The 24,821-nt window shown below is 37.6% G+C and overlaps 1 protein-coding gene across 4 annotated transcripts in view; it reads left to right on the plus strand.

The window, feature by feature from the left end:
* STXBP5L (syntaxin binding protein 5L) overlaps nt 1-24,821 on the plus strand; it is a 351,861-nt gene that overhangs the window by 167,371 nt on the left and 159,669 nt on the right. For all 4 annotated transcript variants that reach the window (XM_066347937.1, XM_066347939.1, XM_066347938.1 and 1 more), the window contains exons 13-17: nt 3,448-3,595; nt 4,513-4,580; nt 13,407-13,447; nt 19,012-19,229; nt 22,524-22,696. In XM_066347937.1, the coding sequence (XP_066204034.1) occupies nt 3,448-3,595; nt 4,513-4,580; nt 13,407-13,447; nt 19,012-19,229; nt 22,524-22,696 (648 nt within the window). The remainder of the gene's footprint in view (nt 1-3,447; nt 3,596-4,512; nt 4,581-13,406; nt 13,448-19,011; nt 19,230-22,523; nt 22,697-24,821) is intronic.

The raw sequence follows: 24,821 nt of genomic DNA on the forward strand, positions 1-24,821 counted from the left end.
TTTGTTTATGTAAAAGCCAAAGTTGTTCTTTATGCCAGTTTATAGCATATATTTTAATATTTTGATAGGGATGTAGGATTTGGGCTGTAAAATCATCATAGCTGAATTTTGCCTAGCCACTGTTAAACTTGATTAAAATTTGTGCCTCTTCCTCTAAGTTCTAGTATCGGGTTTTTTAAATGTCTCTTCTGATCTCATTCGTATTCAGTTCTCCCCGTGCCCTATTTGTCGGTTCCTCATACCTTGTTTAATTGTCTAACATCCTCCAAGGACCAATATACTTTAATATTCACTTTCTTCAGTATAGATGTATTTATTTTTTTGTTTTAAACTTTCAAGTTCTTTTTTAATATTTTGAATGGATAAAATATGTTTGTAATGATAATTCTTCTAAGCTCAGACAGTGGGCCAGGAACACATTTATGGATTCTGAGGATGATGTGTACTGTAAATCTTTGACTGGGATAAGTGGATACTTTGGCCAAAATTTAAAAAAAAAAAAGAGAGAGAGAGAGAGGTGAACAGAGATATAAGACAAAGGCAAATGAGATTTCTCTTATATCTTAGCAATACTGAGATGGAAATCTTATTTAAATGCAGATACTATGCTTTAGAAGAGGCTTTGGTTCAGCTCCCAAATCTCAATTGCTTGATGCAGTCTTCTATGATAATATGCAGGTGTCTTCTTAAACAACAAAACTTTGTTGAAGTTCTCACTTACTTTCTTGAGAATCCCTATAACTGCTGTTGTGAGCTTTGTGTTGCTTGATTTAATTTTATTCAGTTCTTTTTCTGTAGATTTCTCCTGTTCTTTTATTTGTAACATGTTTCTTTTTCTCCACATTTTGGCTCCCTCTCTGTGTTTGTTCCTATGAATTAGCTAAATCTGCTCTGTCCCCCAGTTTTGGTGTGGTGGCCCTACATAGTAAGGATCCTGTGCGGCCCAGTGGCACAGTTTTCCTGATCATCCAATCGGGGTGCTCCAGGAGTGTATCTTGTGTTGGTTATATGTTCCCTTTTGGTGACGTTAAATCTTTTTTTTTTTTTTTTTTTTTGTATTTTTCTGAAGTGAGAAGCAGGGAGCCAGAGAGACAGACTCCCACATGCACCCGACCAAGATCCACCTGGCAAGTCCACCAGGGGGCGATGCTCTGTCCATGTGGGGCATTGCTCCGGTTGTAACCAGAGCCATTCAAGCGCTTTGAGGTGGAGGCCATAGAGTCATTCTCAGAGCCTTGGCTGTGGGAGGGGAAGAGAGGGAGATAGAGAGAAAGGAGATAGGGAAGGGTGGAGAAGCAGATGAGTGCTTCTCCTGTGTGCCCTGGCCAGGAATTGAACCCTGGATTTCCACACGCCAGGCCGACGCTCTACCGCTGAGCCAACCGGCCAGGGGTGAAGTTAAATCTTGATTACTGTTGTCCCCTTAGGCTGGCTCCAGTGAGTATTGGCCACTTACCGCAGTACACGAGGTACTGTGCAGGGACTTACCCAAGAAGCAGAATTTTTCTCAGCTGAGATTGGTATCTGCTGAGACTTCTCCTTGGATGTGCCACTTGTAGAGATAATTGTATAGTGCTCTGTTCTGGTCTGAAACCTGCTACTGGGTGTGTTTGTTCTGGGGCTTCTTAGGAGGGACTTTGATGTGCATCAATGTTAACTGCTGCCTGGTACCAGCCCAGGAATAACTGTTAGTAGCTATAATCTAAGGTTGGTAGCTGCCTTTGCTGGGCCTGAGTGGGTGTGGGAAGGACCAAGCTACAAACTGATGCCAGCTGCCACCAGTGTCAGGCCTATGGCAGATCAACAGAAGGCCCAGGGCACCCTAAGACCTGCCAGCTGTATGCAGTGCTCAGCCACTGAAAGGACCTTAGATGGTACTGCATGCGGAGTGTCTCAGGTATCACTGGGGTGGGGCCAAGGTGTACATCGGGTTGATATTGGCACCAGCGCAGGGTCTGATGTCACTCAACCTAAGTTTCAAGGTACACCAAGGCCAACTGCAACCCACCTGGGGCCTGCAGACCTTTGAGATGGGATACAGTCTCAGGGATTTTCTCAGGGAGAGCTAGTAGAATTTATTAGGAGAATACATATTAAGATTTGGACATGTGGAGGGAAGGCTTAATACAAGGAAAAAGGCACTTGTTGTTAGCCCAGAAAGCTCCTCATCATCCTGAAGCCATGCAGCTGTTTCTCCCTGTGTGTCTCTGGCACTCTCTGAGTTTGACAGCAATTCTTCAAGAGTTTTTAAAGACAGACTGGTTGCCACTGACTGGAGCCTTGGGCTGTATGTGAATTGGATAGGGTACAGTCTCAGGGAGTTGTCAGGGTGGAGCTGATGTAGCTTATCAGAGCAATGCCATGTGGGTGGAAGACCCAGCCCAGGAAAGATGGTGTCCAAGGGCCATCCTGAAGGAGGACTCAACACAGAAACACTGGTGCCAGTTCCTTCAGCCCTCTTCCCAAAGCCACACAACTCAGTCTCTCCCTGTATAGCTCTTGTCCCTCCACCTGAGTCCAGGTTGAGTGCCTGTGAGCAAGAGTTTGTGTGTTGTCCCTATAAGAGAATGCCTGAATTTCCAGCAGTCTCCTGTCCCATGTGGGTGGATGGAAGCCTTGTTGATTTTCACTGCCAAATGTTATATGGGCTCCTCTTCCTGGCACTGGTGTTCAGGGCTGGGTAGCATGGTGTGGGGCTGAAACCCTTCATTTCTCAGGGGAAACCTCTGCAACTGAAGATCCCTCTGAATCCTCAATTGCCACACGTAGGAGCAAGGCCAGTTTGTTTTGTGTGCCCACCCCGTTTGCCAGCCTCTATGTGTCTTCTTCTGAATATCTTTACGTATAGGATTTCTGTTCAGCTAGTCTTCAGATGGTTATCCAGGTGGATTATTCTATAATTTAGTTATAATTTTGATGTGGTAATGGTAGGAGATGAGTGTAGCTTCCACCTTCTCTGCCATTTTGATTGGAACATTAGGAAATGTACTGCATCCATGAGTCTGCAACTCACTCTGTTCTCTTGTTTACACAGGGATTATCTTAAGAATAGTGTAAGCACACACATCTTTCCATTACTCCTGCAAAAAACAAACACAAAACACTCATATATTATCTCCCTTGGAAAAACATGTCAAATTCACTAAGCTATTTTAGTACTTATATGTATGTTATATAAATATTTAGATAAAAGTGACATCACTGTGGAATTTTTTAATTATGAAAAGAAAATTCATTTATACAAGTAAAATTCTACCAATATTCCTATTACATTGTATAGATAAATATTTTTAAAAGGATGTTGTTATTCTTATGATTCTTGTTTTATGATGCTTAAAAACAATGAAATGAAATGTATAATTAATATATAGAAGATTTTAGGGTTTGTTTTATAAAAGTTATTTTATATTTGGAAAATGAACCTAATATATTTTGTTCATCTATTAGTTTTCCAATCTTTGAAAATCCGTATCCCATGGACATTCACGAATCACCAGTTACATGCACAGCCTACTTTGCTGACTGCCCACCAGATTTGATTCTGGTGCTCTATGCTATAGGAGCAAAGCATAAAAAACAAGGATACAGTAATAAGGTAAAACTAACAATTAAAAATAAGTTGTCTTGTATTCATATTTATATCATGTGTGACACTTTTTTGTTATATTTTTTTCTGACTTTCTATGAAAGTAGAGTTGAATTAAATTATTTGAAATCACAAGCTGGAATCAATAAAAGATATAGTCTCTGAAATTTAAATTTCCTGAATGCTACATAGCTTTAAACCTATAGGAATATAAATTTCTTATATAATATGCATACAATTATATACTAAGATATACTTATCTAGCCTATGTATTTATATACTAAGTATATTTTTAAAGTAACAGATTTGAATGATAAGATGTAACTTTTAATTATTTTGGATGAAAGATTATATTTTAAGAAATTCAGGTGAACTCTTTTTAGTTAATTATCTCTTATCAATCAATGGCTAACAATACATAATTATCAAAAGTCATTTGTTAAATTACATTTTGGAATTCCATTTTATTGTATTTAATCACAAGATTCAAATACTTATAATTGTAGTAAACCATCTATTATGACTTCTATTATTTGTACAGGACTATTGGGATGGACAACTCTAGGGAAGGCACAACTTGCATAGTATTCTGTGTTAAACAGCACCACAATAGTTTGGCAGTACACAGGTTATATGGCAAATATAGCAGCATTGTATTTGTATGACTGGAATACTTCTTTGACCTTTTAATATAAATGGTAATTTTTGTTAAAATCTATATTTTTAAAGGTGATGAAATTATATATTTGGAATTGTTTGCTGAAAGAATTAAAATATAGCCACATACTTCATCCTCTATTACTTTACAGCTACTGACTGCTAAGAAAAATATTTACCCTTATTTTAAAATATTTTTACTTAAAATGTTTAAGGTACTCAAATTTTAAAAATAAACTTAAAAAATTCTTCCTGAATAATATATTTAGGAGTGGCCAATCAGTGGAGGAGCTTGGAACCTTGGAACTCAAACATATCCAGAAATTATTATTACTGGGTAAGTGGGATGTGATTTGCAAATTTATCAATTCATCATCAAAAATATTTCATTTAATTTTTACAATTTTCCATACAGGGTGTCCTCTGGTTATGACACAGTTCCGTTTCTACAACAGTAACATAACCCGAATTTTGGTGTAAGTCAAAACAAACCCTTGCCTAACACAAATGGATCACTTGTGCTTTTAACAGTTCAAAATGGTGTATGTAATTGTACTGGGGGACGCCAAATCCCTCACTCATATGCAGTGTTATTGAGTATTTTCTCACTGTGTGCAACCAAACTACATAGTTCACCCATGTAGTCTGTATGTATGACACTAACCATGAATGGCATAAGCTGAAACACTCACGTCTCAATTTTTTTAAGTTTTTATAGCAGTGAGAATCGTAAACTCAAAATGTCTTATGTCAAGACTGTCATAACCTAGGGATCCCCTGTAATTATGTTGTAGGCCGAGTGACAGTTTAAGTAAAAGTAAAAATATACAAGACAAATTCTATCCAAAGATTATAACTTTGGTGGAAGATAGAATGAAACCACTGAAAACAGAGACATACAGTAAAAAATAATTAAGTATAGATTTTAAGAGTAGGAGAAAGTCAGAGAAAGAAAAATCCTGAGAGACTGGCCAAGGGAGAATTCCTGTGGAAATCATAGATTGTTAATCTTAGAAATGTTTCAAAATTAATAGCACCAGAAGTGTTGCCACTTTCTGTAGCAATCTAATTGATGCTCTAATATTTGGAATGAAAATAGAGATGTAACAACAAATAAAGATGAGATTGAAAAGATAACAAGGTGTTCTGCTGATGAGACAATAGGGTAGATGCACTTTTCCCTATTCTTCCCACTGAATACAACTAAAACCCCTAAGTACCATATATTACGCAAACATATGATGACTGGAAAAGATGGAGATAAGTCAGACTGCCAAAGTCTCCAAGTTCTAAGGAATGACATATTGGTAAGTTTCCTGGGTTTTCTTTTTGCTTCACATATCCCAAAATTGGAGCTGAAGAAGTTGGCAACCTGGGTCTGCCAATGGGCACAGACAAACAAAAAATACCAACAAAAGCTGCTTCTCTCTAGCCAAACAATGAGGAAAGGGGTAGCCTATTGAGAAAGAATTTTTAGAAAATAATCTCTCTACTCTAGCTAACCTCTACAGAAAAAAACGTACTGCCCCATCCCAAACGACTCAAGCAAAGGCAGATTGGGGAGCCTAAATTTTCACCCTCATTAGGCTGTAAAATAGTGCCTCAACTTTCTCCTGAGTGGAGTATCATTTTCTCATACTGAACAAAAGCTGTGTAAGAAGTTGGGACTTTTAACTCTGCTGGGTGATGATGAAACCTATTACCTGTGGTATCAGAAGAAATTATATGGGGAGCCAGAATACCCACCACTGCCATATACTCTCTACCTTTTATACCAGTGGAAATACAGTTAATAAGGAGAGAAAAACGAGGTTTAAAAATATATATATAAGGAAATAATGGCTGAACACTTTCAAAATTTGGTAGAAGACATGAATCTATAGATTCCAGAACTGAATGAACCACAAGAAATCTACAACAAGTCACATAATAATCAAGCCTCTGAACACTAAAAACCAAGAAAAATAATTATAAAAACAGCATAAGAGAAATGGCAACTTACCTATATGGAAAAACCGATGTGAATGATGGTGACTTTCTCATAAGAAACTGTGGAGGCCAGAAGGAAACCTGAATCTTTTTTAAGTGCTTCCAGGAAAAACAAACAAACAAAAAACCTGGCAACTCAGAATGCTATACCCAGCAAAAATAATATTCAGGAATTAACTAAAACTCAATACATTCTCAGAAGGAAACAAAGAATTTTGTCAACATCATACCTACCCTAAAAAGAGTGGCAAGAGGAAGTTCTCTAAACAGAAAGCAAATAATAAAAGAAGGAACCTTGGAATATCGAAAAGGAAAAAAAACTGGTAAACAAAAATATGGGTAAATACATTAGGCTTTTTCTCTCTTGAGTTTTTAAAGTTATTTTTGATGATAGAATAAAATATTATAGGTATGTTGTCTGATGTGTTTCCATATTTGTATGGAGAAATATTTAAGACAATATTTAAATGGGAGAAGGCAAAGTAATGTAAAGGGAAGTAAGGTTTTGATACTCCCTTGAAATGATAGTGTGATAACACCAGTGGATTGTGACAAGTCGCCATACTGTAAACAACTATTTTTTTAAAAAATGCAAACATACTTTCAGAAACACTGACACATCAGAATAGATGTACTAAAATAGTTCAGTTAACCCATAGGAAGGCACTAAAAAGAACAGGGGGGAAAAATGACAAACTATACCATAACATATCCATGATTAAATTAAGTATAGGCCCTGGCCAGGTAGCTCCATTGGTCAGAGTGTCGTCCCAATATTTCCAGGGTTGTAGGTTCATCCCTGGTCAGGGCACATATAAGAATCAGCCAATGAATGCATAAATATGTGGAAAAACAAATTGATCTCTTTCTCTCTATCTGTCTCTCTTTTTTTCTTTCTTTCTCTCTCTCCCTCTCTGCCTCCCCTTGTATTTAAAAAAAAAAGACAACAAATAAATAACTGTAAATGCTTTAAACACACCAATTCAAATTCAAAGATTGGAAGAGTGGATTACAAACAATGACCCAACTATATACTGTTTACCATACATTCACTTCAAATATAATAGTATGGCAAGGTTGAGAGAAAGAAATTGAAAAATACTCTATAAAAGAATTGGGCCCTGGCTGGTTGGTTCAGTGGATAGAGCATCTGCCCAGCATACGTACATCCCTGGTTTGATTCCCAGTAAGGGCACACAAGAGAAGCGACCATCTGCTTCTTTGCCCCTTTTCTCCCTCTTCCCTTCCCACAGCCAGTGGCTCAGTTGGTTTGAGCATCAGCCCTGGGTGCTGAGGATAGCTTGTGGTCCAGTCATCAGCCTCAGGAGCTAAAAATAGCTTGGTTAATTCGAGCATCGTCCTCAGATGGGGAAGTTGCTGGGTGGATCTTGGTCTGGGCACATGTGGGAGTCTGTCTCACTATCTCCCCTCCTCTCATGTAAAAAAAAAAAAAAGGAAGAAGTGGAATGGATACAGGAACAGACTGATGTTTCTGTCTCTCCCTTCCTCACTCTCTAAAATTATTAAACATTTTTTTTAAAAAAGAGTGTAATAGACTTTTTAAAAAAATTAACTCACAAAAAATAGAATTAAAATTTAAAAAATCAACTCACAAAGATCTCTCCTTCCTTTCTCCTTGTTAATATACTTTTGAGAGGCAGTTTGGTCACTGAATGTGACTTTTTCCAGAAATGGTTTATCTTGAGCCCAACTCCTGAGTAAAGATCGGGTCAGAGGCATTGGAGATGGTGCCCTCATCATTCCTGGGTATGGTATACCTTTCTTCTCTCTAACATCCCAGCTCTCCTGATCCCTGCATCTTCCAAGCAACAGGCTGAACAGGAGGGGGCCTTGGATTTTAAGCTAATGCTGGCTCAGCCCCTTGGATTCTTTCTGATCCTACGTCATTAAATCAATGACTTGGTCATGAGTACCCTGCTTGCCAAATCTTCTGATGGTGGCCCACATATTTGCTTTAAATATATAAAAATGCTTGTTCCACTCATATCTGACTCAAACAAAAGGCCTGGGTGTGAGTAGCTGTTGGTAGAAGAAATGTAGCTATACCTACTGGGATGGGATTCACACTGATTTTATGTCCTTGAAGGGAGTTAACAGCTGGGGACTGGGACCAAGGGAGGGAGGCCTTAGACTCCAGGAGGTGGGGGGAAGGGAAAGGAGTGTGGTCAGTGTTCTCCTTTCCTCTAGACCCAACACTGCATCTTGGCCAATCACCTGGTCTGCCTGAGCCCTGCAGCATTTATAGCTGGTAGTGGGACAGGGAGCCATGGTCCGTCCAAACCCATTCTGCTGTTCTTGATCCCATCAGTAGCAGCTTCTGAATGTAGACTCCACCCCTATATGTTTATAAATACAATGGGCCTGTACAACCTTGTCCTAGTCTGGCTGATAACAAAATCAAAAACTCTGCTGCCCAGGCAGCCCTGGGTTATACCATCCATGTATGGCAGTGGAGGCTGTAACTACTCAGTGGCCCTGCCCATATGGCTTAACCAAACCAAGGCAACAGTCCATGTCAAGTTTAACAACAAATCCTCAACTGGGATGTCCTACACCCCAGCAATTTGTGTTTTTGTTTGTGGGAAAGAATGAGTCATAGTGTCTGTCCATGGGGGCATTGAGGGATGCTTTCAGGCCTCGTGATTATCAAGGATCAGCAGGTCACCACCCTGACCTCCCTGTGTAGGTCTTAATGGATGACAGGTAGCCTTAGACTATATCCTGGCTGTCTGGAATAAACCCTGATCATTCACACCTGGACAGAAGGTTGGCTTCATAGCAATAAGACCAACCCAGTGCTGCTTGGAGTCCTGTTCATCGTAGCCTTGAGACAAAGTGAAAAAATATGGTCCCAACCTTTGTTAGATTAATCAGTGGCACACCCTGGCTGAATTTCTTGGTTGGTTAGAGCATTGTCTGAAGTGCAGGGATTGCTGGTTCCCTGGTCAGGGACCATACAAGAACAGCTCAATGTTCCTGTCTCTCTCTCTCCCTCTCTTACTAAAATCAATAAATAAAAATGTTAAGCTTGACCTGTGGTAGTGCAGTGGATAAAGCGTCAACCTGGAACGCTGAGGTTGCCAGTTCAAAACCCTGGGCTTACCTGGTCAAGGCACATATGGGAGTTGATGCTTCCTGCTTCTCTCCCTCTTATCTCTCTTCTCTAAAATGAATAAATAAAGTCTTTATAAAATTTTTTTTAAAGAATAAAAATGCCTGACCAGGAGGTGGTGCAGTGAATAGAGTGACAGCATGGGATGCTGAGGACCCTGGTTTGAAACCCTGAGGTCACCAGCTTGAGCATGCACTCACCAGCTTGAGTGCACTCTTGTCTACTTGAGCACGGGATCAGAGACATGACCCCAAGGTCGCTGGCTTGAGCATGAGGTCACTGGCTCAGCTGAGCCCCCGTACCTCAGTCAAGGCACATATGAGAAAGCAATCAATGAACAACTAAGGAGCTGCAACTATGAGTTGATGCTCCTCATATTTTTCCCTTGCTGTCTGTCCCTATCTGTCACCCCCCTCCTTTCTCTCACTTAAAAAAAGTAAGAATTATGCTAAGGTCACCGGTTCGAGAACCTGGGCTTGCCTGGTCAAGGCACATATGGGAGTTGATGCTTCCAGCTCCTCCCCCCTTCTCTCTCTCTGTCTCTCCTCTCTCTCTCTCTCTCTGTCTCTCTCTCTGTCTCTCCCTCTCCTCTCTTAAAAAAAAAGAATTGATGGAGAGTGACATTAGCAAGATATCAAAATAGGTAACCCAAGACCTCATTCTCTCAGAGAGATACTGATGTAACAACAATATAAGGTCCAAAAGTTTTTATGAAAACTCAAGAAACCAGTAAAATGTTGTAGTATTCAGGCAAGCTCAAAACTAAGAACAGCTACATTGAAATAGGCTAACATAGCCATTTAATTGCATTTCAGCTGTGTCAGCTCCTTTGCAAAACTGATACAGCCTGTGTTCAGGAGGAAAGCACAACTTGCACCTTCTCTCATCAGAGGGAAGGAGAGGAATAGAACATACATCCAATATTCCTGCTTTTCAAGGGGCTTCCCAAGAGATTAGTTTCTTTCACCTGAATCTGAATACTGATGGACTTTGGATGCCTGGGGGCTACAGAAAACAAAAAGAACTCAGTGGTTGTTGAAATGCCCCCCCAAAACTTGTAGGACTGAAAACAGACAAAGGGAAAGCATGAGACTACAAACTGTTTAAGACAATCAGCAAACCTTAAAAATTGGGAAATTACACACACACACACACACACACACACACACACACACACACACACTGCCCAGAGAAGACACATTCCCATAAAAGATTTGAAAGCCCCAAAATTTTTATCTAGGCTGATTAGTAAAGGTCTTCTTCTGTACAAAGCCAGTTCATAAGAGGTGGCTGTAGTTTTATTCTTATTTTTTTAATTTTTTTTTATTCAGTGAGAGGAGGCGAAGTAGAGACAGACTCCCACATGTGCCCCAACCAGGATCCACCTGGCAAGCCCACTAAAGGGCAATATTCTTCCCTTCTGGGGTGTTGCTCTGTTGCTCAGCAACCAAGCTCTACTTAGTGCCTGAGATGGAGGCCGTGGAACTATCCTCAGGACCTGGGGCCAATTTGCTCCAATCGAGCAATAGCTTCAGGAGGTGAAGGGAGAGAGAGAGAGAGGAAGAGAAGCAAGAGGGGGAGGAGTGGAGAAGCAGACGGGCGCTTCTCCTGTGTGCCCTGACCGAGAATTGAATGCAGGACTTTTACGCACCAGGCCAATGCTGTACCCCTCAGCCAACCAGTCAGGGGGTGGCTGTATTTTCAATGACAAATTTCTAACAGGAAATAACAAGGGTGCAGAGAAATAGAGAAAGATGGCCCAATCAAAGGGACAAAATACACCTATGGAAACTGACCCTCAAGAAATAGTGATCTGTGAATTACCTGACAAACAATTCAAAATAATTTTCTTTAAAAAGCTCAGTGTGGCCTTGGCCAGTTGTCTCAGCAGTAGAGCATTGGCCTGTCATGTGGAAGTCCTAGGTTCAATTCCTGGTCAGGACACACAGGAGAAGTGACATTTTCTTTTCTCCCTACCCCGCCTTCCCCTCCTGCAGCCATGGCTCATATGGTTTGACCAAATTTCGCCTTGGGTGCTGAAAATGGCTCCATGGCCTCAGCCCCAGGTGCTAAAATAGCTCAGTTGCCGAGCAACGGAACTGTGACCCAGCTGGGCAGAGCATCGCTTGGTAGGAGTTTGTTGGCTGGATCTAGTCAGGGCACATGCAGGAGTCTGTCTCTGCCTCCCTGCCTCTCACTTAATTTAAAAAATAATAAGTAAATAAATAAATAAAGCTCAGTGCACTAAAAGAGAACACATATAAACTAAATAAAATTTTAAAAAATAAAGCAGGAGCAAAATGAAAATATAAACAAAGATAGAAACTATCAAAGAACAAACAAGATAAAAGCAAATTGCAATAACTAAATTGAAAAATTTACTAGAAGGGATCAACTTCAGACTTAATGAGATGACAAAATCACTGACTTGAAGATAGGTAATATGAAATGATAGAGTCAGAGGAAAAAAAGAATGAAGAAAAGTATTATATCTGATAAGGGGTTAATATTGAAAGTATATGAAGAACTTATATAACTCAACAGAAAAAAATCCAATGAAATAATGAGCAGAGGTGACCTGAATAGACATTTCTCCAAATAAAACTTATAGATGGCCAACAGACACATGAAAAAATGCTCAGCATCACTAATCATAAGACAAATGCAAATCAAAACTGCAATGAGATATCACTATATATATATGTCAGAATGGCTATTATATAAAAGACAAATTACAAGTGTTGGCAAAGATGTTGAGAAAAGGGAACCTTTTGTGCACTTGGTGGGATTGTAAATTAGTGACCTACTGTGGAAAACGATATGGAGATTCTTCAAAAAGTAAAGCTAAAGCTGCCATAAGATCTCACAATTCCACTAGATATTTACCCAAAGAGAATGAAAACAATAATTTGAAGATATATACCACCCCTGTTTTATTGCAACTTTATTTACAATAGCCAAGATATGGAAGCAACCTAGGTATTCCTCAATAGATGAATGGATAAAGAAGATGTTGCACATATATATCATGGAATATTACTCAGCTATAAAAAAGAGTGAAATCCTGCTATTTGCAAAAACACTGATGAATCTAGAGAGTTATATGTTAAATAAAATAAGACAAAAAGACATATCATATAATTTCACTTATATGGTTGTTCTTAGGTGCCCTTTTGCAGGTTGAAGTTTTCAGCTCCTAGTTTGTTTTTTATTCATGAATGGATAGTAAATTATTGTCACTGCTTTTTTGGCATTTATTGAGATAATCATGTAGTGTTTTTCTTTAATATTTTAGTATGATGAATTACATACAATAGGTGATTGATATTTTTTAAAGTTTTAGTTGCCTTGCATTCCTGGCATAAATCACATCTAGTTATGATGTATGATTCTTTCTATTTAGTTCTTCATTTGATTTACTAATACTTTGTTGACAGTATTTATGCTGTGCTTGAGGAATATTGGTTTTTAATTTTTTCTTGTAATGGTTTTTACTGGTTTTGGTGTCAGGAAAAGCAAACCTCATAAAATGTGTGGGAAGTAATTTTATCCCATTTTATTTTCTTGGTGAGTTCTGATAGCATTACCATTACGTTATTACAAAATAATGATAAATCTCTAGAGGATTTAAGGATTTGATTTTTATAATTTGAAGCTTAACTTTAATTTTACCATGATATTTATTTCAAAATTATTTTAACATAAAATGACCTCAGATATCGTTTTTATTGAGTATAAACAATTTTTTATATAAAAGATACTGTCTTTTTTTCTCCCCAGGTCAGTTTTCATTGCTCTTTATTATATATAAAGTCTTCTCAAAGTAAAATATAGTTATTGTTATTTTTTTAATTTAGATTTTAGTGTGTTGTTTTAAATATAAACCATTGTTTTGAGCTTCTAAATTATTTAATGTGTGCTAGTTTTTTTTGGAACAGTATTTTTCAATAGAATTTTAACAGTAACTCAAGTTGTATACTTTTAGAATGATTATTTTTTATTTAATATACTTTAATTAATGCTAATTTATTTTTCATCTAGTCATGCAGATGGATCAATAAAATTTTGGGATGCTTCTGCAAGTAAGTTTTAAGTTTCTCCTTCTGTAACAGAAGACACTTGGTTAATATGTACTCACAGCCATTCATTGCATTTTAGTTTACACAATTAACATTTCATGTACATTTTTAGCATGCATACATGGTTGCATTAAAAAAAGATTATTTTCTATATTATTAAATCAGTTTAAAGTATCACTGTTATACTTGACTTCTTAAACACACAGGACTAAAATCACTCTATCACCAACCATTATGTTTACAAGAGGCAAAGTACACTGGAAAAAGTACTGAACTTGATTAGATTAACTCTATTAAAGGAATATCCTTTACCTCCTAACTCTGTGGTCTTGGAAAAGTGGTTTTAACACATTAGTCTTTACTTTTTTTCACCTCTTGTCTACAGCGTCCTGTGAGAATCAAGATAAAATATTTGATAAATTAAATTCTTGAGAATTACACAGTTTAAAAGAAATAATGTACTCTGCTCAATGTTGAAGAGCATGCAAAGAAAAGAAAGATACTTAAGACTTGTTTATACCATAAATACCTTGCAGAAAATTTAGTAACTGCAGCAGATAAAGGAATGCATGTATGTAACTACAGGGCAAACAGCATAACTCTAAATGTAATGCAACCTCAATCCTATTTCTTATTTTTTAAATGGGAGATTTATTAGAACCAGGTAAATCCAGGAGTGGTATTTTGATGGGGTAACATTTAATGTGAGTTTTGGAAGATTAAGATTTTTGAATTCCAGGAATAGAAGAATTTCTGAGGATGAGTAACCAGCAAGATGTAGGTAGCTCTTTTAGGAATAAGTAATACAAGAGAGTTCTAAAGGTTTGGATTTTGTATTAATGCCAGGAAATCAAAGTAAAAATGTCTAAGAAGGTAAGAGTAGTCAAAAATGGAAACTAATAGGCCCTGGCCGGTTGGCTCAGTGGTAGAGCGTCAGCTTGGCGTGCGGGAGTCCCGGGTTCGATTCCCGGCCAGGGCACACAGGAGAAGCGCCCATCTGCTTCTCCACCCCTCCCCCTCTCCTTCCTCTCTGTCTCTCTCTTCCTCTCCCACAGCCAAGGCTCCATTGGAGCAAAGTTGGCCCGTGCGCTGAGGATGGCTCTGTGGCCTCTGCCTCAGGCGCTAGAATGGCTCTGATTGTGGCAGAGCAACGCCCCAAGATGGGCAGAGCATCGCCCCCTGGTGGGCATGCCGGGTGGATCCCAGTCGGGCGCATGCGGGAGTCTGTCTGACTGCCTCCCCATTTCCAACTTAAGAAAAAAAAAAGGAAACTAATGAAGAATTAGCATAAAAGTGGTATTCAAGGCTATAGAAGTGAACAGCTTCTGAGAAAGACTATGATAAACAGAAAAGCAGAAGGAAGAAGTTTGGCTATTGATGATACTCTTAGCCTGCAAGCTAAATTCTCAAGCATTAATGCAAACCATCAGCAAGAAAAAGTGATTAAAAGCTTTAAAGCCATGAATTCTGAGACCCCTTTGTGACCTCAGACGATAAGCAGTTGTATGGATAAAATTTCAGAGTACAACATATTTTCTTTTTGTGAAACATGCCTTTAAATCTGAGTGTGTTCGGGGAACAAAATTAATCACATAGTAATGTCATTGCTCCTTTCACACCACCGCAAAGTCACTTCTTAGCTTCTAAAATGTGAGAAGACACTTTAACACTCTAATGATGGAAGTATATTTTATCATCAAGCATATATAATATTTTAAGATTTAAATTTTTTTTTCTTTTTTTTTTTTTTCTGTATTTTTCTGAAGCCGGAAATGGGGAGAGACAGTCAGACAGACTCCCACATGCGCCCGACTGGGATCCACCCTGCATGCCCACCAGGGGGCGATGCTCTGCCCCTCCGGGGCGTCGCTCTGTTGCGACCAGAGCCACTCTAGCGCCTGGGGCAGAGGCTGAGGAGCCATCCCCAGCGCCCGGGCCATCTTTGCTCCAGTGGAGCCTCAGCTGCGGGAGGGGAAGAGAGAGACAGAGAGGAAGGAGAGGGGGAAGGGTGGAGAAGCAGATGGGCGCTTCTCCTGTGTGCCCTGGCCGGGAATCGAACCCGGGACTTCTGCACACCAGGCTGACGCTCTACCACTGAGCCAACCGGCCAGGGCAAGAATTTAAATTTTAAGTAGAATATTATTTTACCACATTTAGAACAAATACAAGCTTGGCAAAAGTAGGTTAACAGATGTGAGTATGAAAAGCAGTTTATTCTTCTAGAGTTATTTATTAATTATTGTATTATATACTATGAACAAGTGTAAACCGACTTTTACTTACCCCTGTATTGCAAAGGTTTATAGCATGTTTAACATATTTACTGTAATCAGTAAAAATAAATCTCCAGTTTAATGGATGTCATTGAAGAAATATCACTTAGTTTGCCAATTATGTAATACTGTCCAGTGTTACAGGAAGTGAGGTTATATTGCATTTGAATAATTGAGTTTGTTATTGTGTGTATAGTTTTAAACAGCTGAGTAATAAAATTACCACAATTAATCAGCTTAAAACAATACCCATTTATTATCTCAGTTTCTGTCTGTCAGGAATCTGTGTATAGTTTAGCTATGTTCTTTGCTTAGGGCAGTGGTTCTCAAAGTGTGTGCCAGGGCGCATTGGTGCACCCTAGAAGATTTCCAGGTGTGCCCTATGGTATTCCAGAAAAATATGTGCCTGTGGGGACCAAAAAACCAACAGGATTTTTGGAGTTTAGATTTTGGGGGAACAGAGATGTGGGGAACTGGCTGTAAGCTGACAGTCTACCCAACCCCCATCTCACTTGCCTGATTAGGTTGCAAAAGGCTGTTAAGCTGTGGTGCTGGATTGTTTACACTACCCCCATGTTCCCCAGAAAGAATGGAGGCAAGTTTCTTCTATCCTTTGTTTGGTGTAAAGTTAAGATGATATGTATGGTGGGGGTTTTCTGCACTCAACACAATTAAGAGTAAAAAGAGAGGAATTCTTCAATGTATTGACGAGGAAATGAGAGTTTGCCTTTCAAATACATGCCCAAACATTGAAGAAATAACTAGGGCACATCAGGCTCATGTTTCTCATAAACACAAGAATGAAAAAACTTGACACATTCGTGCCACGACATGCCAAATTTACTAAATCTTACTAAGAATGTATCTATAGCCCTGGCCAGTTGGCTCAGTGGTAGAGCGTTGGCCTGGCATGCGGAAGTCCCGGATTCGATTCCCGGCCAGGGCACACAGGAGAAGCGCCCATCTGCTCCACCCCTCCCCCTCTCCTTCCTCTCTGTCTCTCTCTTCCCCTCCCGCAGCCAAGGCTCCATTGGAGCAAAGATGGCCTGGGCGCTGGGGATGGCTCCATGGCCTCTGCCTCAGGCGCTAGACTGGCTCTGGTCGCAACAGAGTTATGCCCCGGAGGGGCAGAGCATCGCCCCTGGTGGGCGTGCTGGGTGGATCCCTGTCGGGCGCATGCGGGAGTCTGTCTGACTGCCTCCCCCTTTCCAGCTTCAGAAGAATACACACACACACAAAAAAAAGAATGTGTCTATATATATATAAAAAGATAACATTTTTGTTTTTTAATTTTTTAACCCCTCTTTTTTTATGAATTCTAAAAAGCATAACTCAAAAAAATGTAACATAATAATGTTTTTAATGTCAGAATAAATTTAATTGTATTTATTTCATTTAATTACCATAAAAGCATGCTTGGACTTTATTTTTTTCTTTAATATTTTACTTAATTATTATTACATATTTCTCAGAAATTTGTATATAGTGTGCCTACAATTATTTGTAGGATTTTAAATGCTCCCCGACTTCAAAAAGTTTGAGAACCACTGGCTTAGGGTCTCTTGACTGCAGCCAAGGTATTAGTTAGGGTTGCAGTTTCATCTGAGGTTCAGGATTTTCTTCCAAGCTCATGTGGTTGTTGGCAGAATTCATTTTCTTGCGGCATTAGAACTTATGGTTACTTGTTTTTTCAAGGCCAGCAAAGGTTTATCTCTCTAATCTCAGAGAACCTCTCTTTTAAAGGGCACAGCTGATTACGCCAGCCCCATTAAGGACAGTCTCTGTTGATTAAGTTAGTCAACTAATTAGGGGACTTAATTATGTCTGCAATATCCTTTTACCATTGCCATGTCACGTAAAATAATTGTGAAAGTGATCATCCCTCTGACCTAGATGCAAAGATATCATACCTAATATAATGGCTTTCCTATTTTGAAAACTATTTTAGTTTGACATAATTCCAGACTTATCAAAAATTGCAAAAAAAAAACAACAAAACAGTATGAAGTGTTGTATAGCCTTCAGCACGATTCCCAAATGTCATGTATACTACATTTCTCCTATGTTTGCACATGTGCCCATGCTCTCCCCTCACTCCTTACTCTCTCTTCCTGCCCCTGAACCCCTTACTCTCTTATTCCTCTATATAATCATACACATATGTATATACATGTGTACATACATATAACTCTTGTAACCACCTAAGAGTAAGTTGCTTATATCATGCTCCCCCAGCACTAAATACCCTTAAATATTTCAGTGTGTATTTCCTACAAATAGTCATTCTTTTACATAATGAAATTATAATTAAAATCAAGAGATTATTATTTACACAATACTATTATCTAACTTCCAGATCTTATTCAGTTTTTGTCAATTGTTCCAATAATTGTTTATAATAAAAGAAAATCAAGAATAAGTTATGGCATTTAGTTATATATTCTGAGTTTTCCTTAATCTGGAATGATTCCCAAGTCTTTATTTTATGAAAATGACATTTATGAGGAGTTTAGGCTAGTTATTTTGTAAAATCTCCTTCAATTTGGGTTCGATTAATGTTTCTCATGATAGGTTCAGATTATATACATTTGGAAGGAACTCCTAGATTTTTAGAGCTTTTCTCAAAGATCCTTTGTAGAATTAGAGCTTTCTTATAAGGGAGCATTATCACGGAATAGAAACAAAAAATATTTCCCCAAATAAATATTTCTGAAATTCACAAATCCAGAATGTCTTAAAAGTATAACTGACCCTTTCCTAACACTAAGCTATTCAGAAAAGATTCTGTCTAAAATAATTAGATTATTGGATCTCCAGTATTGCTAACAAATGTTTCTCATCTGAAGGAATGTCTAAAAATTTGTTCAGTAAACCCTCAAAAAATAGCACCAACCTCTCACCCAGTAATCAAAGGGAAAAAGAATTGAGCGGTCTCTCTGAGGAGAATTAGGTTCAGTATTTCATTGTCAACTTTCTGTACTCCAACATTTTTGCCAAATAAATGAGGATAAAAATACTTCATGGTACTTTTTCTGAGGACAACATGAGACAATGCATATAAACAACCAACATATTCCTTGGTATATGATGTATATTCAATAAATGTTTATTTTTTTTCCTGTTTTCTCCCTTCATTTAAAATGTACTGATAAGAGAGAATGACATTAAATGCTTACTAATTTAAATGTAATTTATTTTGTCTATTTGAGTTTTACTTTTGTTGTTTTACAAATGTGTTGAAAAAAACAACATTTAAGTTACAATTAAAGGTAATTGTGCTTCGATATCTCATAGTAACTTTACAGATGTTGTACAAGTTAAAAACTTCAAAAGTGTTTGAAAAACAGAAGATAGGAGAAGGGAAACAAACATGTGAAATTGTAGAGGAAGATCCATATGCTGTTCAGATGATGTACTGGTGTCCAGAGAGCAGGATATTCTGTGTTTCAGGAGTCTCTGCCTATGTCATAATTTATAAATTCAGCAGACATGAAATTACTACAGAAATAGTGGTAAGTCATTTAAAATTTAACTTTCACACTTATTTAAAAGAAAGAAGTTATAGATTTTGGTTAGTACTTGGTATAGTTTTAATCCACTAAGACTGCAGTTCTGTGTGCGATAATTCAATTCATAGTATTTTCAGTTTGCATAGTATAACAGAAGTTTGGCTTAAAATGACAAAACAGTTACCTATAGAAACTTGGTATTATTAAATAGGATAAATTATTCCTATAGATTTTATATAGATTTTTTATTGATTTATTTTATGTATAAATGTCCAATTAGTGCAGGCTTAGTTCTATATCTTTATTAACTTTTTTAAAGTTTGTCTTTTTATCAATTAATAAACATATATGAGTAGGTCTCAATGACAAGATTATTTTTAATGACTTTCTTTAATGATATAGCAACATTTTAAATACAGTGGAAATAATTAGGGGGTTGATTTACCTAATCTTAATTTTTAAACTAATGAAATAATTTAATTATTTAAAATATGTTCTAATTGAATAAATTAATCTAAATGAAGGCACCTATAAATAAGCCAGTGGTTCTCAGTGTGGTGTGGTTCTTAGACTAACAACATCAACATCACCTGGGAACTTGTTAGAAATGCAAATTCTCAGGCCTCACCGCTGACCTACGGAATCAGAAACTCCCTGGGTGGGGGGAGTGAGGCCCAGCCTTCCAAGTAATTCTGATACAGCTAAAGTTTGAGAACCACTGGGCCAAGCAAAGGCATAGAAACTGGCCTGAGCAGACTGTAAGAATACTGGCTTCACTGGAGTAAAGAAACCATCTCGAGAACAATAGCTGATTGGCTCAGCAGTAGAGAGTCACCCAGTGTGTGGAAGCCCCAGGTTCAATTCCAGGTCAGGGCATACAAGAGAAGCGACCCTCTGCTTCTACACCCCTCCCCGTTCTCTTTCTCTCTTTCTCTCTCTCTCTCTTTCTCTCTTTTCTCTTTCTCTTCCCCTCCTGCAGCCATGGCTAAACTGGGGTGCTAAGGATGGCTCATGTCAGGTTGCCGAGTAATGAAGCAGTGGCCCCACATGGGCAGAGCATCTCCCTGTAGAGGGCTTGCCTGGTGGATCCTGGTCCTGGCGCATGCAGGAGTCTGTCTCCCTTCCCGCCTCTCACTTAACAAAAGAAAGAGAGAGAGAGAGAGAGAGATGGGAGACCAGATGGGAAATATAGGAACTAGGAAAGCTCTTTATTACTAGAGGTAAAATAATTTATTTTCACATAAATATATAATAAATAAATATATAAATAAATAAATGCATCTGTAGATAATGGTCTCTTTCTCTATCCAGTCCATTTTACCATTTTATCAGAAAATAGAGATAATCTACTAAAGGCCTACTGAAGATTATCTGCTTAAGACATGCATGTAAATAACTTTTTTAACTCAAAAACAAAAATATTACTCTTTTATAGTATATTAGTTGAATTAGCCTTTAAAAATTTTAATTGATTTTAGAGAGGGTGGTAGAGAGAGTGAAATATTGATTTGTTGAGCCACTTGTTTATACATACATTGATTGATTATCATATGTGCCCTGACCAGGGATCAAATGCGCAACCTTGTCATATAGGGAAGAAGATACCTGGCCAAGGCAAAAATTGACCTTTTAAAGTATATTACTTAAAATCCAAGGCTTTGAAGCTGGATAAGCCTAGGTTTTAATTCTGGTTATACCAGAGAGAATGTCTGTGTGACTGAGCAAGTCAGAAGGCTCCATTAGTCAGTCGTAGATCTGGGTAAGGCTTAATCTCACCACCTATATAATTCCCTGTGTAAATAAAATGGAAGGTAGTAATAAACTAGAAAGAAATGCCAGTTTTATACAGATCTTCTGATGATTATATAAAATCATTAACATAGTATTAAGTGTAGTAAGCACTCAGTAATTAACAATTGTTATTGTCACTAGAGGTTTTTTATAGTTTAAAGATAATTATGACAAGCATTTTGGTAATATTGCTATATTCACCACCTCATAATGACATTGTGTAACAATTGTTTCAATCTCAAAAATACTGATTTTTACATTATAAAGCAAATGTTTGTTACAAAATCAATTTTAATAAAGCATTAAGTGCAATAATAAAGTATTTAATTTAAAAACATTTTTAGTTATAAAAAAGTTTTGGATTTTAATATAAATTATCATGTGTATCATGAAGCAACTCTGACCAAGCTAATGAAATTAAACAAGGAAGAGCTAATCTAATAAAAGAAACAAGCCCTGGCCGGTTGGCTCAGCGGTAGAGCGTCGGCCTGGCGTGGGGGGGACCTGGGTTTGATTCCCGGCCAGGGCACATAGGAGAAGCGCCCATTTGCTTCTCCACCCCCACCCCCTCCTTCCTCTCTGTCTCTCTCTTCCCCTCCCGCAGCCAAGGTTCCATTGGAGCAAAGATGGCCCGGGCACTGGGGATGGCTCCTCGGCCTCTGCCCCAGGCGCTAGAGTGGCTCTGGTTGCGGCAGAGCGACGCCCCGGAGGGGCAGAGCATCGCCCCCTGGTGGGCAGAGCATCGCCCCTGGTGGGCGTGCCAGGTGGATCCCGGTCGGGCGCATGTGGGAGTCTGTCTGACTGTCTCTCCCCGTTTCCAGCTTCAGAAAAGTACAAAAAAAAGAAACAAAAAGAAATATGGAATTTATATTGAAAAATTATTACTGAGTTGAAGTCAAAATTGAAGGAAACTTTTTTAAAACTAAAAAGCCTTTACAGATAACAATTTATAAACAGACACATATATCCATTTTAATCTCTTCCACTGGAGTAAACATGACCAATTTTTATCTTTTTCATATATGGAATTGTAATTTATACTTTATGTTAAAGAATATTTTTAAAATTTTTAAAGGTTTTATTTATTGGTTTTAGTGGGGGGGAGAGGGGAGGAACGGAAGCATCAACTATGCTTCTCATATGTGCCCCAACTGCACAAGCCCGGGGTCTCTAACCAACAACCTCAGCATTCCAAGTCGACACTTTATACACTGCGCCACCACAGGTCAAGTTTTAAGGAATATTTATTACATAGAAAATTATCTTCACTGCTAGGTATTTTTCTCATAATTCTGAAGAATTAAAAAGTATTTTGCATTCTTTGTGAATACCATTTAATATTTTATATAATTCACTATTTAATTCAGTTTGGAATAGCTCAGCTTTACTATAAATTGAAATCAAACTTAATCAGAATATATAATTACTGAAAATTGTCATCTATTTCAGTGTGATTATTTATTATCATGACTTAGATTTATTTAAACTTGATTTTTTTTTTTTTAGTCATTAGAGGTACGACTTCAGTATGATGTTGAAGATATTATTACTCCAGAACCAGAAACAAGTCCTCCATTCCCAGATCTTTCATCTCAGCTTCCTTCTTCGAGGAGTCTTTCCGGGAGCACTAACACTGTGGCTAGTGAAGGAGTAACAAAGGACAGTATCCCATGCCTCAAGTAAGGGTTGCTACTAAATTTTAAAACAATTTAACATACTAATCGTATAATTCTTTAAAACTGTGCCAAATAAAATCATTCTTCTCTCATTAAGTTGTTGTCAAGTGATCTACAATCCATCATAGGGCCCTCTGGTATTTCCTTTGAACATCCCAAGGAGTGCACAGTATTTTCATCCTTTACTTACTAATTTATATATATCCTTCCCAAAAGGGTCCTAAAGAAAATATGGCTTTGATAAAATGGGAAAAGTTTTCTTAGGGAAGAAACATGGCCACGTTTATATTTCCAAAATGAAAAAGTATGTTAAGGGAATTTCTTCAGCTTTCTTGGAATTGAAAAGAAACCAAGTTTACTACCTACTGTAAGAATACTTTCTTTTTTTTAACTGTTGCTATTTGGTAGTAAACTATGTTTTCTCAGTATAGCTAAACAAAATTGAGTGTCATAATCAAAGAAAATTTAAAGTTAGTCAAGCCATAGTAATATTTATCTTAATTATTTTTATGGTTTTCAATAATCAAATATAAAAGAATGCAGTTTCTTTAAATTACTACTCATTGCTTCTTTATCATCAAAACATAACCTTTTTTTGGGGAGGTGAAGCTGTTGGAGAATTAAGGCTAGTTTTGGAACTAGCCACAGCTGGTTGGAGAATTGAGCCTAAGCTAAGAATTTCTATGAGCATCATATGAAATATCTAAATCTTCTATGATAGCAACATTAGATAACTAGTTTCCTCATTTCTTATGAAAATACTTGAACATTTAAAGATAAGATTTCAGAAACAAAATTCTTTTTAAAAATTAAAAGATAGGGATAAAAGGAAAAAACAGTGAAAGCAACAGAAATTTGGTAGTGGAGATTAAGTAAGCAATAACAATATTGAAGCATAATAAAATAATGTTGACTTGAGAAGAAATATAAACAATCTTAAGGATAATCAAGAGAACCAAAGTATAAAAATTAGTACAGTCCTATGTTATGTATATAAGGTCTTAAAAACCAAGCAGCAGAACTGATCTAAGAATATTATTCTATGAATTACATTATACTACAAGTGGTTTTTGAATTGCATATAATCTATGATTTAATAAATTATATGTTGACATTGATCCCTAAATCATTTTTCCTTTGCTGGATTTAGATTACCATATACATTAACAGATAAATAAGCATTTCAACAAGCCAACTCTTCATTTTTAGCAATATTACAATACTTACCAACATACATATATTTGTGCAAATACTGATTTTTAATGTTTTTGCCTTTGTGCTTCCTAGTGTGTAGAGTAGGAGGTCATCCTAGGCCTCACTAAAAGAGTAAGATTTACACAAAAAGTACATGAGGAAGTTAGCGGAATAATGTATGGTGGACTAGTGTTCCAGGCAGAAGGAAGAGCTAGAGCAAAGGCCTTAAAGTGCCTGGCATATAAGGAAGTCAGTATAGCTAGAACAAAGGGAGCAAGGTTAGCCGCGAGGGTAGTAGAAGGTGAAGTCAGTTATGCCACAGAGAGCCATTGTAATGACCTGGGGCTTTTATTCCTAATTAAATGGGGAGTCATTATAGAGTTTTGAAGAGAGATGTGACATCAGATATAAATTTTAAATTGATCACTTTGGTGGCTATGTTGAAAATGGATTTTTGAAATGGGAGAAAAAAAGTAGAAGCCAGGAGACCAGTAAGGAGAATGTTTGCACCTAATTAGAGATGATGTTTAGTAAAAATATGTAATAGCAACTTAAATCTGAAATTCAGATAAATAATAAACATTTTTAGTTTCAGTATATTCCAAATATTGCATGGGACATACATGTAGTAAAAAAATAAGCCAGTTTATTATTTATTTGAAATCCAGACTTAAATGGATATCCAGTATTTTATTTGTCACCTATAAATAGGATAGTAGCAGTAGAGAAGTAAAAAGGGGTCATATTCTGAATGTGCATGTGTGTGTGTGTGTTCATTTTTCCATTGACTTGAGAGAGAGAGAGAGAGGGAATGGGAAAGAGAGAAGCATCAACTCATTCCACTTAGTAGTTCCACTTAGTTGTATAGTCACTGATTGCTTCTCATAAATGCCCTGACTAGGTCAAACCTGCACTCCGGCACTCTGGGTGGATG

The sequence above is a fragment of the Saccopteryx leptura genome, chromosome 8, assembly GCF_036850995.1.
Source record: "Saccopteryx leptura isolate mSacLep1 chromosome 8, mSacLep1_pri_phased_curated, whole genome shotgun sequence".
NCBI classification, from domain to species: Eukaryota; Metazoa; Chordata; class Mammalia; order Chiroptera; family Emballonuridae; genus Saccopteryx; species Saccopteryx leptura.